Source organism: Leucoraja erinacea, chromosome 9 (genome assembly GCF_028641065.1).
Source record: "Leucoraja erinacea ecotype New England chromosome 9, Leri_hhj_1, whole genome shotgun sequence".
Classification (NCBI taxonomy): Eukaryota; Metazoa; Chordata; class Chondrichthyes; order Rajiformes; family Rajidae; genus Leucoraja; species Leucoraja erinaceus.
Genome location: NC_073385.1, coordinates 63204017 through 63224676, shown reverse-complemented (window position 1 = coordinate 63224676; position 20660 = coordinate 63204017). Strand labels below are relative to the sequence as shown.

The following is a 20660-nucleotide window of genomic DNA, read 5'->3' as shown; positions in this document are numbered from 1 at the left end:
CTGGAGACTTGCTTTCAATGCAGGGTGCAGAGGTTTCGCCAATTGAGTCAGTCCCACCATCTGGAGGTCTCCAGATCCCAGAACTAAATGCCTTGGTATTCAAACGTGTAGATTTACACCAAACAGGTATCTTGGGCGAGTTCTCAGCAGATAAAAACATATTCAGCTTAGAGTTCTCCAGATCCCAGAATTGAATGCTTTTTCTGTATATTTATACTTACGAAATCTGAAAGTTTCTCCAGAGGATTTCTCAGGAGCCGTACCATGTGAAGCTGTTGGATTATTTTAAACTGTGGAAGTACTGGTTTTATTCAGATTTTTTTCTGATGCAGAGCTACTTTCTTTGGGTCTGGAGCATACGGATGTTGAATCTACATTCTCCACGAGAATTTTCAGCAGAGTTAGATGAATGGGTTGGGGTTTTTTTTTTGCAGAATTGGGGGACTGGAGAACAGTGGGTATAGGTCTCCCTTTGCTCCGACAAGAAGACAGTGGCTTTTGTGGCAGTTCAGATTTTTTATGGTGCCGTTTGTAAAAGTACACCGCTCCAAGTAAATTACAGGCTCTTTGGTACTTCCCACACTCAGCAGTTTGGCTTTAGTTACGCCTATGGGACTGATTAGTGGCTGCTTGGTAACTGCAGATGAAGTTGCATCCACTTCATTGATGGAGCTTTGGTTCAGTTTTATTTTATAAATTACAATTAGTTCCACCATCCCATCCTTCCAAATCTAAAAATTCCATCTCATCTTTACATTTTAGTCCATCACAATCAAGGATTACTGGGTTTGCTACATGGTTATATTCATAGTCATCCGGAGGCTCTTCCTTGACGATAATTTTAAAAGGCTCTTCATGGTATTTAGATGATGCAACACTAAATGGATTTGAGAAATTAATATTGAGGCAGCATTTTAAGATGCTGCAGGCCCATTCTTTGGAAAGTGAACCAAAGTGTCACATACGTGACCTGATATCATCACAAAGTGATACATTAAAAATTAGAAATAAGAGATTAATCTTATTCATTGCTATTCCCCTTCCTTCAGAACTATAATGCATGTCTGCCTAAGATATGAACATTCTAGCTTTATAAAATTCAGGTTGTAAAATGCTTCCGTGTGGTCACGCACTGGACCAGTCATATTTGGCCTCTGACCCTAAACAAAGATTGTCAGCATAACATATAAAAATTTCACATGATAAACCGAAAAAAATGAATCATATATACAGCACAAAACAATATACCTGTAAAGGCTTCAGAGTTAGATGAGGTATATTCCACAATTTCTCACACACATGACTAAGAATGGGCCTGCAAAGAAATAAAAAACAATGGACTGAAGCAAAATACAAACTGAAAATGAAATATGGTCAAAAATCCTTCACAAATATCTAATAAAACCAATGAAGCATTGCATATTAAATTACGTTCAAATTAACAGAACATGACACTGTCAGAAACTTTACTGGATTGAAAGAGATTGTATAACTAAGAAATTTGAGAAAAATAGTGATGCCCAGAAACATATCAACATTACGGAAGAGGTGGGTCTGGTGATGTTGAAGCGCATAAAGATGGACAAATCCTCAGGGCCTGATCAAACGCATCTGATAAAGTTTGCTTACTTAAAAATTGACAACAGTCAAAGGGTTAGATAAATCAACTCAAGCTTTACTGCCGGCGGGAGTGTCGTGGATACACGAATCAAGCGCAACGGTTGACTCTCCCGAGCTGTCATTCCAATGAACCAAGACATACAGGGTCTTTTATAGTATGTAGGAAACGTGGTCACATGCTTATAGTGTCGCAGCAATGACATTTAACACAAATCAATCACAGGCTGTACCTATTCAAAGTATATTTGTCATTACAGGTGCACAACCTTTTATCCGGAGTTCTGGAAACCGAAAAACTCCGAAAACCAGCCATTTTTTCCAGATGTCGTCTGCGCACCAAAGCTCGCGTTTGGCACCAAACTTGACCCGAAACGACCCACGGTCAACCCGGGTCTGTACTACTGTAGCGGTTGCCTCCTCCCCAGAGACCGGGAGACGTTTAAACATCTGTAAATCATTGCTTAAATGTTAGTCAGTTAGTTTGGAGGGCTTTTATGTGAAGGGGGAGGGGGATGAAGGGGTAAACTTTAATTCTTAGTACCCTACCTGGTCGGAGAGGCGGGGAGTGGTCAATGCCTTACCGGATCGCCGTGCAGTAAGCTCCGCAGCGCTGTGGCCGGTGGGGCCGCGGGTGGCGCCGGTTGTAGCTCCGACCCCGGCAACTCTACCCCTGGCTGCGAGGCGCTCCAAATCCAGCGCGGCCCGCGGCCGGACGCCCCAGCTCCGCGAATGTTGGGAGTCGGCGGCGTCGCAGCGCTGGGATACCAGCGGGGAGCAGGCAATGCCTTACAGGGTCGCCGTGCGGCAAGCTCCGGAGCGCTGTGGCTGCCGACTCCCAACATTCGCGGAGCGTCGCTGGATTTGGAGCCGCGCAGCCAGGGGTAGAGTTGCCGGGGTCGGAGCTCCAATCGGCGCCCCCCGCGGCCGGACGGAGCCCCCAGCTCCGCGAGGTTGGGAGTTGCCGACCAGGTAGGGGACTAAGAATTAAAGTTTCCCCCTTCACCACTACTCCACCACATAAAATCCATCCAAACTAACTGACTAACATTTATGCAATGATTCTCCCGGTCTCTGGGGAGGAGGCAGCTGCTCCAGACTTTTCAAGCCGCCCGCGCTACCTACCTAATCTACGGTAAAAATCTTCCATTCGGAAATCCGAAAATGTCCGAAATCCGACAAGTGTCTGGTCCCAAGGCTTTCGGATAAAAGGTTGTGCACCTGTAATACTTGTCATACTATAGTCATATCAATCAAACTGCGTTTACAAAACTTCTCCATAACAGGAACTAGTCAATGGTAAGGATCCTTATTGCCCCTGTCCCACTTAGGAAACCTGAACAGAAACCTCTGGAAACTTTGCGCCCCACCCAAGGTTTCCGTGCAGTTCCCGGAGGTTTTTGTCAAGTCTCCCTACCTGCTTCCACTACCTGCAACCTCTGGCAACCACCTGCAACCTCTGAGAACCGCACGGAAACCTTGGATGGGGCGCAAAGTCTCCAGAGGTTTCCATTCAGGTTTCCTAAGTGGGACAGGGGCATTATCAATTACACTTTTCTTTTGATTTTATGTTGTATTTGACTTCCCATGTCAGTCCCGGTCACCGCATTCTCCCCTTAGAATCAATTCCTCTTTGGAATGAAAAGTTCCTGCATCTTCCAAATGATTCCCAGAAATTCCTTCCATCACAGTTCCTACATCATTCTTGCTGCGGTCCCTTTCCAATCAACTTTAGCCAGCTCCTCCCTCATGCCTATGTAGTCACTTTTGCTCAATAGACACATCCAAATTCATCTTACCCCTCAAATTGAAGGTTAGATCTTATCATCTTACCGTCAATACCTCCTAGTGGTTCCTTTACATTAAACTCCCTAAACAAATCAGGTTTATTACAGAATACCAAATCCCTGGTTGGCTCAAATACAAGCTGCTATAAGAAGCCATCTTGTAGGTACTTTACAAATTCCCTCTCTTTTCCATATTGTATATTGAAATCCCCCATGACCACTAGCATTACTTTTCTTACATGCCAATTCTATCTCCTGTTATAATTTGTGCCCTATATCCTGGCCACTTATTGGGGGCCTGGAAATAACTCCCATCAGGAATTTTTTTTATCCTTGCAGTTTCTCAGCTCTACCTACAAGGATTCTACATCATCTGATCCTATGTCACTTGGTAAGGACCGAATTTCATTCCTTACGAGCAGAGCTATCCCACCCCTTCTGCCACCCATCTGTCTTTTCGATATGACGTGTAACTGTGGATATTCAACACACAGCTCCAGCCACATCTCCATAATGCCCACAACATCGTATTAACTAATTTATAACTGCCCGGTAAGCTCACCCACTTTGTTCCGTTTACCACCTGCATTCAAATATAAAACCTATGTTTCAGTATGCACCACCCCTCTTCTCACATTATTCCAGATTTTACCTGACCTTGGTCTCTTACCTCTAAAGCTTTCTGGGGACTTCAGTGACCCCTCCTGCACTCTTTCCTTTTAACTTCATCCATACATTTCCAGTTTGTTGACCCCACCCCCTTCACTATTTAGTTTAAAGCCCCATCAATGGCCCTGGTTATGCGGTTTGCCAGGACCCTGGTTCCAAATAGTTCAAGTGGAGTCTGTACCGTCAGAACAGCTCCCGCCTTCCCCAAATCTGGTGCCAAAGTCCCAGGAATTCAAAACACTTCTTCCACACCAATCTTTGAGCCACACGTTCAACTCTTTAATCTTCTCAACCCTATCCCAATTTGTTCGTGGCTCAGGTAGCAATCCAGAGATTATTACCATTTTGGTTCTTTGATTTTAATTTAGTCCCTACCTGCTCAAAGTTCTTCAACAGAACCTTGTTCCTTGTTACACCTACGTTATTGGTACCCACATGGACCATGACTATTGGATCTTTAAATCCACTTATTTGATTCCCAAGCTCTCTTAAAATAACTTTGATTCTTCCCCTTTCTCCCCTTTGGGTATAAAAACACGAAAATTCTGGAAATTACTTATAACGTTATTATTTTAAGAGCATGAAGAGATAAGATTCTCTGTGTGTTCTTCTCTTTCAAACATAAACCAAAATATTTTACAATCATATCATCATTTACTAGTGGATCTAATTTCCAACATTTGTTTCATACTTCAGTAAAAGTGAAATATTGTAATTGATGCACATTTTCAGCCCTTGAACTTTGTCATGCCATTATTTTTCTATGCTTATGTCATTTACAGTATTGAAGTGAAACAATTATAGTATTTTCCAAATGAAATTCTGTTTGTCACAATGTAAAATATGGTCACTAGATGGCAATGATATTCAAGTATCTTAATGGTATCTCCAATTTGTCCGATTGTGAGAAGAGAATGAAAAGGTATTATTTTATTTATTATTATACATTACCTACCAATGTCACTTTTATCTTATCTTATTTTAATCCTTGTAATATCATTGCTGAGGTGACCCGTTGTCTTGTCAAACACATTTCATTGTACCGTTGACCCTGTGTTAACCTACATATGACAAATAAAACTGAACTGCACTGATACGATATCCCAGTTATCAAATTCATACATATTCAATTTGTTATTTATGTTTCCTTCCTCTATTATACTGCATTTAAAAACTTGCAGTTAAATTCTGTCATTCCCAACCTTACCCTGCACCTAATCCAAAGGCCTTTCACATTTTCTTAACTCCAAACCATACATTTGCTCCTCATCCTTGTGCATCCAAAGCTTTTTATCCTCCACTGTCCCATCCAACCTTTCATTAACAGAGATACACAAGAAAATGTAGGTGCTGCAATTTTGAGCAAACACAAAGCGCTGGAGGAATTTTCAAATCAACCTGTGGAGGGAATGGGCAGATGGCATTTTGGGTCAGGGCCCTTCTTCAAACTTCTGAAGGGTCCCAACCCATAACATTGGCTGCCTATCCCTGCCACAGATGCTGCCAGACCACAGAATTCCACCAAAATGTGTTTTTTGCTTTCATTATCCCTGCCGCATAGCTTCCTTATTCTACTTTTCCCAATATTCCGGCTAATATTCCTTTCTTTCACTGTTTTCTTCAGGCCGGAATTATTTCTCTGCTTTTATTCACACCCTTAATAATGAGCCTGGGCAACGACAGCTCATTCAAAATGCTGCAATCATTAATACATCTCACAGCCAAAAATGACAGCAATCAAACATACAACTGGATGAAAAAGAATTAAATACCTTGCAATGCAATACAAAAGGAACACGGATGAAATGGATGAAGGAAAAATAACAAGAAAGCAGACAACCAACAAAACCGACAGAGATGGGCGACTTAAGACAGAAAATATGATTATCATCTCAGAGGAACATTGAGATGAATACAAACAAAATGTGAATCTGGATGGCCACAATGTAGCCTGGAGCCTATTCCTTGACCTATATATCTTACAAGCATAATCATACCGTTAGGTATGGCTGCCCTGCTTGCAGCCGTCCGTTTTTTTGCTTCTTTTTTTATTTTTAGTATGTTTAATAGCGTCTGGTCTTTGGAGGACTAGTCTTTTTATGTGGGGGGTGGGGGCAAAGGGGGAAACTGCATTTCCTAGTCCCTACCTGGGCGGAGATGCGGCTTTCCTCCGAGCAGCATTTTCGACACGCCCTCGCGGCTTTCCATCGGGTCAGGAACGGCCTTTCCTGAGGGGAACGGACAGAACCACGGCTTCGGCACCAGCACAGCGCTGGAGCGCTATCACGGAGTGGACGATGCCTTGCCGGGGTCGCTGCACTGGAGCTCCGGTGTGCTGGGTCTACCGATTAGAACACGGGACTGTGGAGTGGCCAGCCGCAGGCGGCAGCGCTGACCTTAAACATCACGGAGCCTGGGATCTCTCACCGAGATCACCAGCGGTGGAGCTCCGTCCAGCGCGGCCTGTCGGCTTCGGATGCCGCGGTCTCTGGTAAGGAAGCGGCCGTTCCAGGCATCCCAAGCCGCTGAGAGGGTTCTCCCGACTTCGGAGCACCATCACCCGGCGAGAAGGGCCTGAAACATCGGGCCCCGTAGCTGCGGCTGCGGAGGCCTCAATAGGCCCGACTTTGGGTGGACAAGGGGATGGGGACTGGACTTTGTGCCTTACCTCAGTGGGAACCATTGTGGGGGGATGTTTTTATGTTTATGTTACATTTCTTTATAATGTTATGTTGTATTCTTATTGATGTGCTGCAATGGCAACTTGAATTTCACTACACCAATTGGTGTATGTGACAATAAATGAACATTTGAACATAGTTTTCAAGCATACCGTGTGCAAGCATAACAGAAATAAAAACTGACCAACTACTCGTATTCCCGAGATTGCCACAAACTGCTACAATATTTTAGCCAAAATGTTAATCCCCAGAATGACACCATACACAAGGAAACTGTTCAATCGTAAATACTTTTAACGTCACTCTGTTAGCTTGTTTTTATCCAATTCCTTGTTTCCAATGCCCTTTTGAAATGAAGTCAACAACATTCAAGCATATTTCAGTACAAGTAGAAACAAATACACTGACGAAAATCCGGGCTACCCTTAAAATTTGGCAACTATTTCTGACACAGAACTATTTCAATTTGAGCCAGACTACGTATCCGTTTAAAATAAAAACAAATTGCTGGAACTACTCATCATGTCATGCTACATCTCGTTTGAGAAGCACAGCTGGCATTTTAGGTCAATGGCCTTTCATAAGAATTACAAAAACTAGGAGTCCAAGATGTTTTACGTTCTAAATAAATGGGACAGTTGGAGATTAAGAAAGAGGTTAGAGACTGAGAGAATGATGCAAGCAATGATGGTGCCAGCTGAGAGTGGTGGAGGCATGGGTCGCTTGATGACTGCATCAACAACGAGTTTGCAAAGCACTTGACAGCTATAGGTGTTTCGATGAGCAATAGCCTATGCCGTACAGCTCCAGCAACCTGGGTCAAGTATACACATGTCTGTGTTGAGTATACACATTTTCACTGCAACCATGTGAATTTCCCTGCCTTAGTCTTGTTTCATTCCACATCATATAACCATATAACCATATAACAATTACAGCACGGAAAGAGGCCATTTCGGCCCTACAAGTCCATGCCGAACAACTTTTTTTCCCTTAGTCCCACCTGCCTGCACTCGTACCATAACCCTCCATTCCCTTCTCATCCATATGCCTATCCAATTTATTTTTAAATGATACCAACGAACTTGCCTCCACCACTTCCACTGGAAGCTCATTCCACACCGCTACCACTCTCTGAGTAAAGAAGTTCCCCCTCATGTTACCCCTAAACTTCTGTCCCTTAATTCTGAAGTCATGTCCTCTTGTTTGAATCTTCCCTATTCTCAAAGGGAAAAGCTTGTCCACATCACCTCTGTCTATCCCTCTCATCATTTTAAAGACCTCTATCAAGTCCCCCCCCCCCCTTAACCTTCTGCGCTCCAGAGAATAAAGACCTAACTTATTCAACCTATCTCTGTAACTTAGTTGTTGAAACCCAGGCAACATTCTAGCAAATCTCCTCTGTACTCTCTATTTTGTTAACATCCTTCCTATAATTGGGCAACCAAAATTGTACACCATACTCCAGATTTGGTCTCACCAATGACTTGTACAATTTTAACATTACATCCCAGCTTCTATACTCAATGCTCTGATTTATAAAGGCTAGCATACCAAAAGCTTTCTTTACCACCCTATCTATATGAGATTCCACCTTCAAGGAACTATGCACGGTTATTCCCAGATACCTCTGTTCAACTGTATTCTTCAATTCCCTACCATTTACCATGTACGTCCTATTTTGATTTGTCCTGCCAAGGTGTAGCACCTCACATTTATCAGCATTAAACTCCATCTGCCATCTTTCAGCCCATTTTCCCAAATGGCCTAAATCACTCTGTAGACTTTGGAAATCCTCTTCATTATCCACAACACCCCCTATCTTGGTATCATCTGCATACTTACTAATCCAATTTACCACACCTTCATCCAGATCATTGATGTACATGACAAACAACAAAGGACCCAACACAGATCCCCGAGGCACCCCACTAGTCACCTGCCTCCAACCCGATAAACAGCCATCCACCATTACCCTCTGGCTTCTACCATTCAGCCACTGTTGAATCCATCTTGCTATTCCTGCATTTATACCCAACAGTTCAACATCCAAAAATTTCCCACTGATCAGGAGAATCAGTGGATCGCACAGGATGCTGGAGTTTATTAACATTTGAGAGAGGCAGATGACAGAAAATTAAATGACGTCCTATGTTAGGAAATATGACAATTAGAGTTACAGGCAACTGGATTGAACCAAGATATTCTGCAAAGTTGTCACCCAATCTATGTTTGGTTTTGTACAGGAGACCACACTGCACTGCCCAAATGAACAGTATGAGAATCTCTGCTTCATCGGAAAGGTGTGGCCCATTCTGACAATGGGTTAGCAACATCCCATGGTTCCTAATTTTATATCCAGACTGAGCATTTTTAGCATCTGCAACTTTGTCTTGCATTGCATGTTTTTTTTTCCTCTTTGTGTTCATTCACCTCCTTCTGTTTACATTCCCTCATAAAGATTAGCTGCAATTAACAATCCTTCACATTCTCTCAGCCATTGCCACTTGTATCATTCATCCCTTCTTGATTACAGTTCTATCTGAAATTCCTTTATTTTCACCACTCTTGTAACTTTAACCACACTTGCTTTATAACTTTCCCTACTTCTGATGAAATGACATTAACATGAAATAATATCTACTTTCACAGCTAAGCTTTGAGTATTTCTTGTTCATATTTCAGACATCCAGAATCTACTTGCTCTTCATGTAGGGATCGTTGTTTTAATAAGCAAGTACCATTCCAGAATTGGATTAAAGTTGTTCTACTGAATAACTTGTCAATGTAAGCAGAAGATGCAATGTTGGAAGGGTGACTGAATGTTAGCTGCTGTTGATAACCTTGATAATGAACTGGGTTTGTTTACAGCTTTGTTTAATTCAAGGAATAGCAAATTTCTCATGGACATGTAAAAATACAATGGCAACAGTATTACTAGTTTTCAGTAGATGAGCTCCAGTTTCAACCATGACGTTGTTGCCCCATGTGTACTGGGTTCGCACATTCTCCCTGCGACAGTTTAGTTACCTCAGGATACTCTAACTCTCACATTTCAAAAAAGTGCAAGTTGGAAGATTAATTGACCACTGTAAGTTGCCCCTATTGTAAGGATGAGTGGGGCCAGTGGTAGAATATGGGAGAAGTCGATGAGAATGTGGAGAGAATACAAAATGGGATCAATGTAAGATTGGTGTTAACAACTGGTTGATGCAGACTCACAGAACATAGAACAGTACTGCACGGGAACAGACCGTTTGGCTCACAATGTCCATGCCAAACATGCCAAGTTAAACTAACCTCCTCTGCCTGCTTATGAACCACATCACTCCACACATTCATATGCCTATCCAAATGTTTATTTAATTCCATCATCGTATCTACCTCAAACACCACCTCCACCATCATATTCCAAGCACCTACCATAAGATCGTAAGTGATAGGAGCAGAGTTAGGCCATTTGACCCATCAAGTCTACTCTGCCATTCAATCATGGCTGATCAATCTATCCCTCCTATTCCCATTCCCCTGCTTTCTTCCCATAACCTCCGACACCTGGACTAATCAAGAATCTATCTATCCCATGCCTTAATTATATATAATGACTTGGCCTCCACAGCCTTCTGTGGCAAAAAAATTCAGATTCACCACCCTCCGACTAAAAAAAACATTCTCTTGTTAAAAAAAGCCCTGCATATCTCCTTTCAATTTTGGCCCTCTCACCAAAACCAATGCCCTCTAGTGTTGTCATTTCCACACTGGGCCAAAAAGGATCTGACTGTCTACCCTATCTATGTCTCTCAGTTTTAAAAACTCCTTTCAGGTCTGCATCTCAGCCTCCATTGCTCCAGGGAAAACAATTAGCTTTTCCCCAACCTCACCTTATACTGAATACCCTCTAATTATTCAGGTTAACCTCTTCTTCACCCTCTCTGTAATGGGGTGACCACAACACTCCAACTGTGGTTCAACCAGAGTCCTGTAAACCAGCAACATGACTTCCTGAATACAAAGGTATTTTATTGTCATTTTAACGGGGACCTTTTCATAACGGATTTTATAGCGGACAGACCAGGCAGCCACCAACCACTCTATGTAAAAAATGCCCTTCCACCACAACCCTTAGAGCATTTCAGTATTCTAGTACCTGAAAATCAGTATCTTGCTGAGGAAATCAGTATTTTTACACTGTGCCATTTTGCTGGGAAAAACTTTTGATGTGCGTTCATACCCATGTAAGAGTACAGGAATGTATTACTTGTTTGTTATGTATTTGCAATTCAGTTTATTGTGTCTTAGCAGCTTTCTTGCATTTGTCTAGATGTCTCCCTCTCCCCTCAGCATTCCCGGAATCATTTAGTGTTTTGTAACGACAACTGCATCTGCAGTTCCTTCCTAATGAAGAAGAACCCTGGCCTGAAACAACTCCTACAGGCATGATATTCGCCTCCAGAAACAAAGTAGGAATCATGGGCCGGGGATCCAGGAGGCCGGTTAGGGGGCTCTTGCATTTTCAATAAATTGAAAGTGATTCCCATGCTTTCTGCTGGTAGTTTATAACAGAAGCTTAGAATTTTTCCACTACTTAACCAGTAAAAACCCCCAAAAGATAAATATTTCATGAAATAAACGACATCGTACAGCTAAAAAAATCCTTACAGATAATGTTACCTGAAATGTCTGTTTGCCTAGCACTATGTGTAAACAGCAGAGAAAAAGTGATGGCTGCAGCCATTTTCTGCTTCAGTAAAGGAAGCTGCCCGGTGATTGGCCGCATCGCCCCTCGTAGGCTGCGCCTGATTGGCCGCCAAGTGACCGGCACATAATGCGATTGGACACAATGCCCTTGGAGACAGAGGCTGATTGGGCGCGAGGAGACCAGTTTGTTGATTGGACTGGATTTTTAAGGGAAGCTGGTCGGTGATTGGACACAACCCCGCTAGAGACAGCGGTTGATTGGCCGCCAAATAATCGGGCAACAAAAAATTGACAAATAGGAAAACAAAATAAATCAGAATTCCGATTTAAATTGGTAGAATATCATGCCTGATCTGCAGTTCCTTCCAATTGAAGAAGAACCCTGGCCCGAAACAACTCCTAATCAATTTCCTCCACAAATGCCACCTAGCCCACTGAGCTCCTCCAGCACTCTTTTTTTATTTAACTCTGAAATTGAAGATAGACACAAAATGCTGGAGTAACTCAGCAGGACAGGCAGAAATCTGGAGAGAAGGAATGGGTGACGTTTTGGGTCAAGACCCTTCTTCAGACTAAACTGAACTCTTGTCGGTGAGAGTACTTGTGATTGAGAAATGGACACCAACTGCAATGGGAAATGGATATCAACAGTTCTAAACAGGTTCAAAATGCTTCTTATTTGCAATTTACAAATAAAAGAACAGGCACAAATGAATTAAATTTCAATTCATCCTAGCAGGAAAATCAGAACAATTCTTAAAGATATGGTCTCCTTTCATCGATTTATTACAAGTATAATATGGTGCAACATAACTCTGGAAATTAACCGTTTCAGAACTGGGTGAGGGGTGTGGAAAGATATGAAGTAGGTATATTCCTGTTCTTTTCTGTTCTGTTTTTTTCCCCCTATTTTTTCTTTTTTTTTTTTTTGTTTTTCCTTTCTGGTCTTCTCTTTTTTTTACTACATCTTTATGGGCTCTTTCTCTCTATCTATCCACAAACTACTAATTGTTAACTTCTGGGGCTTACACATCACTACTTTCCTTAATCTTTTCTTTTCTCTTCTTTTCTTGCTTCTGTTATTTTTCTATTGTTAAACTTAAAACAAGAAGTTGTACATAAAATGTATTATGTTATATGCCACGGTTTATATGACTGTACATTGCTTCTAATAAAAATATTAAAAAAATAAAAAAAAATGTCAATGCATGGAAAATGATTCTATTATGGTGGGTATAATTGAGCCATGCAGTATATTTAATTCCTAACCCCCCGTTTAACCCAAGCTATATTCCCCAAATGATTTGAAATACAAAAGCATGAAGAACTTTCACTGACTTCAATGCATACAAAGTGCAATGCAGCAAGAGAGCGTAATTTTCCAAATAGCACATATGTTTTGTGGGGACAAATTTTTATCACCAAATAGACGACCCGTGGACCCGTTGGGTTCCCGTTGTGGCGCCTGTCAAGTGCACACAGAAGTATCAGTGGAGTCGGGGAGGCTGCTGAGTGGAGTTGGGGAGGCCACTGAGTTGTGTCTGGGGGTGCTGCGTGGTGCCGTTGAGTGGAGTCCCTCTCCCCCACACACCTACCCTTGGCTGTATTTAGGGAACATTCTTTCTCCGAAATCCTCTAGACGTTCAGTTCTTTCTTCTTACCTCTCTTCATTACTTATGTGTCGCATTCTTTCTCGTTGAACCCTGAGACGTTCAGCTCTTATTTGTTGCCTCTCTTGCTCCCTTCTGGTCTTTTCTGAAACTTGATGTCTCGTTGCGTCCTTCCTTGTCAATCCTGCATTTCGTTTTATCCCTCTTCTTGGCATGCTGTAAGAGATACATATTTATCAGGATGTAGATATTTTGTTTAGATACACTAAACACAATTTCACCTATTAATGTACACGGAAATATCAGATGACCATGAAAGTGACGATATTTGTTTATGATTAAAAATCTAAACGTTTTGGCTGTATTTCGGGAACAATTTTTCTCGGAGATCTTCGAGACGTTCAGTTATTTCAAATTCCACACGCGCTAATGCCGAGCCCGGCAACCCTCCCTCAACTGCGCAGGCACGGCTGACGGACCCGGCAAGTGGGATCGCACTGCGCAGGCACAACTGCCACATCCCGTTGTGTCCGCATTGTGACACCAGTCAAGTACACACAGAAGTATTACATCAAAATGGCCAACTGAAAATGGCGCTGGGCCCGGCAACCCTCCCCCAACTGCGCACACGCGGACATGGGGCCCGGCAATGCTCCCCCAACAGCGCAGGAACGGCAGACAGGCCCGGCAAGTGGGAGCGCAATGCACAGGCGCAGCTGATGGGCCTAGCAAATGGGACCGCACTGCGCAGGCGTGACTGCTACATTGAAACTCATCCCATTCACCGTATAATGTTCATAAACTTTATAAAGTGAAAAACTTTTAAAATATAAAACTTGATACGGCACACCTCAGGCAAATGGTGTGTAAGGCGCCCCAAAATTGGTGCGCTTTCGTATACCATTATGGTTGTATTTAGGGAACATACATTCTGTGTTGCTCTCTTTCGCGTAGAGTTTTATTCCTTGTGTTTTGCGCTCTTTCTCGTTGATCCTTGATACGTTCAATTTTTTCTTGTTCAGTCTCTTGTTCCCTTCTTATCCTTGATGTTTCTCGACGTCTCTTGATGTCGACACTTGACCATGTTCCACACCGTTTTCTCCTTCTCCCTGGCATGCTGTGGAAAAAAGTCATAGATATTTACCAGGATGTAGATATTTATAAACTTCTAAACACAATTTAATCTATTAATGAACACGGAAGTATTAGCTATCCGTGTGTGTCTTTGTGTGTCATTTTGCCTGTGAAATGCATCTCCTCAAAAACCAGACGCTGAAACGGGGACAATTTTCATCTTTCAGTAGAGATTTTCCTTGTGACTTTAGAAATCCACTCCTCTGTACATTTGGTCAATTATTTCCCTAACTTTTAATTAAAATTATTGACCTTTTTTTTTTTTTTTTTAAATCTGACCGCTGCCAAGCTGCTGACGTTACAATAACGGTGACATTTTTACATATTCTGGCAGAAAGTTCCCTTATGATTTCAAAAATCCACTCCTTTTTAAATTTGGTTAATTATTTCACGAGTTTTTTTACTAAAAATTATCACCAAACTGACATTTTTGTTGCCGAGTTGCTGAATTCACATGCCTTTGCTCGTGGGCCCCCCCCCCACCCCCCCCCGCGCCCCATCCACCCCCACACTCTGCATTAATACAGCTGCTGTCAACGCGCCAGCGCAGTTTTCTATGAGTCACGTTACGTCGTTGTCCCCGGCCACGTTCTTAAAAACACGCAGACACAAGGGCCAGAGAGCTGCCGAGGCTTGTTGCCTTTTCGCAGTCGGCCCCATCCGAGCCATCCGCACGCCGAGTTCAGGTCCCCCCTCTCTTCCCCCATCCTCTCCTCCTCCCCCACTACCTCTTTCCACCTTCCCCACTCACTCCTCCCCTTCACCCCCCACTCCCACCCCTCCCCCACACCACCCTCATCTCCCGCCCCTCCCCCACACCACCCTCATCTCCCGCCCCTCCCCCTCTCTCTCCACCCACTCCCTCTCCCCCTCCCTGAATCTCCAGTCTTCCCTTGCCCATCTCCCTAACCCTCTCCCCCTACCATCTCCCTAACCCTCTCCCCCTACCCATCTCCCTAACCACCTCCTTCTCCCTAGCCATCTCCCTAACCCTCTCCCCATCTCTCCTCCCCATCCTTCCCCACTCTCCCATCTCTCCCTCCTACCCCTTCCCCCCACCCTCACTCCCCTAAACCCCCCTCCCTACCTCTTCCCTCACCCAGCCTCCCCAAACCCCCTCCCATCCACATCCTCCCCTCCCCCTCCATTCTTCTCCCTCCCCTCCCCTCCTATCCCCCCAACTATCCTCCCCCTCTTATCCCCCCCTAAAAAAGTCCTAAAAAAGTTTCATTTTTTCAGTAAATGAAACCTCTCCCCTATTCCACCCCCCACAATAAAAATCCTCCTCCCAAGAAACTTTGGTTTGATAAATTAGATTAGCGATCCCAGATTTGTTGCCAAATGAGATTCCATTGTGATGTACCCATTCCCCCAACGCAATATTCCACCAATCACCCAGAGCCCACAATTGCGCAGTCGCAGCTCATGCACTCCGTCCCCCTCCACAAGAAAAGTTCTGGAAATGAAACCTCTCCCCTATGATTGTTGGGGGGGGGGGGGGGGGGGGGGGGGGAGGGGAAACACTTCAGCACTTGTTGTGATATTGCAAGGACTACTTTGTTATATCACAAAGACTACTTTTTTTTCCCGCGTAACAACATGCATATGTGGGAATTACGTAATATGGGCAGGGCACGCTGGTTCCAGTTGGTCGTGAAATAAACAGAGCCTTGATTTATGCTCAGCCTCAAACCCCTAAATACGTGTACTTGTGGTAATTCCAGAGTCATAACAACGGTAGAACAGATACCGGACCACGAGGTACAACTTGGTGGCAGCGGTTTGTGTGATTTAGTCCTAGAAAGAAACAGAAAAAAGAAAGCCTTAGAAAAATAGATGATTTCCAGCTCAGTAAAGAATGCCAGGAATGCATATCGACAGGGCCACCACACATGTAAGCACCTATTTGGGCAAGATTTTAAAGTGCTGATAGATCACAAGCCTCTTGTCACTATCTGCAGCAAACTACCCACACGTGCCCCACCTCGACTGCATCGGATGCTCATCAAGGTGCAAGGATACAACTTCACCATAGAGCACAGACCTGGGGCAGAGATGATCGTTGCTGACACTCTCAGCAGACTGCCCAACCCGCAGAAGACAGAGCATAGAACTTGATGTACATGTTGAGAGCATCTTCTTCGACAACGAAGACACACATGACATCGACTTGATCCACTTCGGCAAACTAAAAAAGAGGAGCTGCAGACAGAAACTTGTCGTGACCTATACTGCATATGGTCATACAGTATATTCATTCCAGATGGTCGGCGACCATACAGGAGATACCTGCTGCCCTACGGCCCTACTGGCCTTTTCGAGACGAATTAGGCATGTCAAATGGGGCCATGTTCAAAGGAAGGCAAGTAATCATGCCCGAGTCAATGAGACAGGATATCCTGCATCAACTTCATGTTGGCCACTAGGGCATCGAAAAGACAAGACTTCTAGCAAGACAAATGGTCAATTGGCCCAACATGGACCGTCACATTGATGACCTTGTACGACGGTGTAGTCAGTGCCAGAGCAAACGAGGGAAACACTCATACCACACGAGATACCAGTCACACCTTGGTCCAAATAGCAATGGATATCTTTGAACTTGACAACATGCAATTAATATCTTGTTATGGTAGATTACCATTCCAAGTTTCCAGTGGTGCATAAGCTGACAAGCACCGCGAGTCGCAATGGCTGCTAATATGGTGACTGCAACATTTGGCCTCCTAGGAGCACCGACGGAAATCATCTCCGACAACGGCCCGCAATTTGTTGGAGAACCGTTCAAGTTCATGTGCAAGCAATGGGGAATCACCCAAACGACATCCTCACCTCGGTACCCTCAGTCAAATGGACTTGTTGAGCGAATGGTACGAATGGTGAAATCCGTCATTAAGAAGTCCTTGACAACGGAACAGAGTGTAGCAGCAGCTTTACTCAACTTGCGTCCTACACCGATAGATTCCAAGTTACCGTCACCAGCAGAGATGTTTGGAAGACAGATTCGGACACCTCTACCCACTAACCTTGACACGGACAACACATACCAAAGGCAGAGGAACTTTGAGCGACTTGAAGAGCGCAACCAGCAAAAGAAGGCACATTTTGACTATTCGGTGAATAGACAAGACTTGAAACCATTACACATTGGACAGAAGGTCCAGGTTCTGGATCAAGCAACTCGTGTCTGGATACCAACAGAAGTGAGAACGATCTGTGACAAACCCCAATGAAGATCTTACATAATTGAAATGCCAAATGGAAATAGATTAAGACGGAATTGAGTGCAGTTGAGGGATGTTCCTCCACTGGAGGAACCAGGTTTTGGTCCCCAATGCATCACTCCAGACAGCAACATGACTGAGACCAAACATAAAGAGGAGGAACGACCGGCACATAATGCTATTGGAGATAACGTGACAAGTTCAGGACTTATTATGGCCCTGTCCCACGGTACGAGTTCACTCCAAGAGCTCTCCCGAGTTTGCCCCGATTCAAAATCGGAGATTTACTGTAATGGCCGCTCATCAGTACTCGGGGCAACATGTTGAAAAATCTTCACGAGCCTTCCCGAGCTTACCTGCCGTTAGCGAGTCTTCCCTAGTACCTGCCGTTAGCATTATGAGCCGCTAAGAGACGTCCCCGAGCTCCAACGTACCCGCTACGTTCATTCTCCGTGCTTACCACGAGTTTGATTATTTTTAAAACTCGGGAGAGCTCTTGGAATGAACTCGTACCGTGGGACAGGGCCATTAGTAAGAAACCTGCACCTTACTGTTGATAATCATTAATATTGAAGAATTTTGGTGTTTATAAAAAGCAATTGTGTGTAGAGTTTTGTTTGTTAAGCATATTTTTTTATTTTATGTAAGACAAGGGGGATGTTGTGATATTGCAAGACGACTTTGTTATATCACAAGCAAGGCTCAAAATTAACGGTTGCCAGTAACTGGGAAAAGTTAACCAGCCCAAACCACAACTGGAGGGTGTTTTCCGGCCTTTTGTTGTCCCTCACATGCGAGCTTTGCAACATCTAACGGAATTGTCTACCCCCATATGGGCCAAGCGAAGTATATCTGAATCAGAGCGTTCTGGATGATCGCCTTCCCACTTTATGGGACAGCCCGCACCTTACGGGAATTGATTAATATGGCCTCTGCAATGGAGAAACTACCTAATGAAACTGCAGACGCCTTAGTCAATACAAAGATGGCTCTCTCATCCATGACAGCCGAGATGGTTGCAATCCGCACCATGGCCCAGCAGAATCGTATGGCCTTAGATTTTATTCTAGCAGAAAAAGGGACCTGTGCTATAATAGGATAGGAATGCTGCACCTATGTCCCCGATATGTCCTCTAACATTACCAACCTAGCTGATCCCAGGAATTTAATAAAATCAGGAAGATTGGGAGCCAGATGCATGGCTACAATGATGGGGGCACCTGGTGGCCATTTAGCTGGTTCGGAGGTCTCTGGGGGTCCATACTATATTACGGCTATATTTTTCTGTTGGTAACTGCAGCTGACGGGTCCGGCAAGTGGGAATTCACTGCGTAGGTGCGACTGCCACGTTGAAACTTCTCCCGTTCACAGTATAAAGTTCATTAAAGTTTATTAAGCGAATTACTTTGCAGTCCCGACCTCCCATCTACCTTCTGGGATTGACCTTGGATCTCAGAGGTATTCAGGTTCAGGTCTAATTTGTCAAGTCTATATTTGAGCATTTATAGATCTTATTCCCAACATCTTAGCTATGCTGATTGAGAGTTTAGTATAGCTTAGCAAAATTATGGAAACAGGCTCTTCGATCCATTGAGTCCGTGCCGACCAGCGACCACCCATTCACACAAGTTCTATGTTATCCCACTTTCTCACCCACTCCATGGGACAATTTACAGAGGGGCAATTAACCTACAAACCTGTACATCTTTGAGACGTGGGAGGTGGTCACAGGGAGAACGCACAAACTCCACACACAGACAGAACTGGAGGTCAGGATGGAACCAGGGTGTCAGGCTCTGTGAGGTAGCAGTTCTACCCGCCGCTCCACTGTGCCGCCCCCGTCACTGTGCTCACAGGATGCCCCGAGATCACATGAGGTTCAAATGAAATTTAGTTTCTGCAGCCATACAATAAAAGAACCAAAACACACACCAACACTATGCACATAAACATCCATCACAGTGGCTCCCCTCCTCACTGTGATGGAAGGCAAAGTTCTTGTCTCTCCCCTGCATTCCATTTCCCTCCCGAAGTCGAGGTCAAAGCCCCCGGCGGGCGCTATTCCGCGGCAAATTAAGGCCGCGCCAGGCGTTGTAGGGCCCCCCTCCAGGTCACTCTCAACCCTGCAATTCGGGCGGGAGAAGTCGCCGCTGCCGGTGCCCCGCAAAGCAGCCTCCCACCGGGGATCCGCGCGCTCCCGGTGTCACCATCCGCAGCAACGCGCCACTGCCGCTCTCCACGCCTCGAAGCCAGCCAGCTCCACGGAGGTAAGTCCACAGCAGCTCCACAGCTCCGCGGCTCAACAGCAGCTCCCCAGCTCCACAGGCTCCGTGACTTGAGCCTCCAGGTCGTTCCGGTGGAGGCCGCTCCACGGCGCTAGGCCCCAACGGCAATGGAGACCCGACAGGGAAAAGGTTGGGTCTCCATGCAGGGAAGAGATTAAAAGTTTCCACCACCCACCCCCCACACATACACATTTAAAAAAAAAAAAAAAACGCTAAACCGCTACAAACTAAACCCTCAACAGGACAAAAAAAACAAAAAAACAGACAGACTGCAGAGGCTGATGCGACACCGGTCGCGCCGCCCACACATGGACACATGGTCAAATGGACAGTCAGGCCCCAGGCTGTAGAAACAGCCCATTGCATCTCCCACAGGCTCAGAGAAAGAACAGCATCCCCAACCACAGGCAGCGATTCAGGGAAAAGCAGACAAAGTGGGTCGGTCAGGCGATATACTGGTCAGTTTGTTGCAGGGCATGGCCAAGCTGGCCATTCATGGGTCATGGCAGAGCGCAGCCGAGGGATCACATTTTAGGAGTAGAATTGGATCATTCAGCCCATTGAGTCCACTCCGCCATTCAATCGTGGCTAATCTCTGCTGCATAATCCCATTTTCCGGTCATCTCCCCATAACCTTTGACACTGTTCTAATCAAGATTGGTCTGTCTTCCGCTTTAAAAATGTCCACCGATATCACAAAGGCCGAGTGCCCGCCACTCTGCTGGGCTGACTTCCGTGCCCGGGTGCCCCTGGAGAGGGAGCACGCGGTGCCCACGGGTGCCTTGGCCATGTTCTGGGACCACTGGGGCTAAGTGCATCTGGGATAAGAATAAAAAGGCAGAGATGGATAGATTCTTGATTAGTATGGGTCAGAGGTTACGGGGACCAGGCAGGAGAATGGGGTTGAGAGGGAGAGATAGATCCGCCATGATTGAGTGACGGAGTAAACTTGATG

General features: G+C 44.6%; 1 protein-coding gene across 4 annotated transcripts in view; it reads right to left on the bottom strand.

Annotated features, from left to right (window-relative positions):
- Positions 1-20660, bottom strand: part of LOC129700483 (MAX gene-associated protein-like) — a 153275-nt gene that overhangs the window by 120440 nt on the left and 12175 nt on the right. For all 4 annotated transcript variants that reach the window (XM_055641004.1, XM_055641005.1, XM_055641007.1 and 1 more), the window contains exons 2-4: positions 13991-14179; positions 13114-13278; positions 1249-1315 (exon numbers count right to left, since the gene is read on the bottom strand). In XM_055641004.1, coding sequence (XP_055496979.1) covers positions 1249-1315; positions 13114-13278; positions 13991-14179 — 421 coding nt within the window. The remainder of the gene's footprint in view (positions 1-1248; positions 1316-13113; positions 13279-13990; positions 14180-20660) is intronic.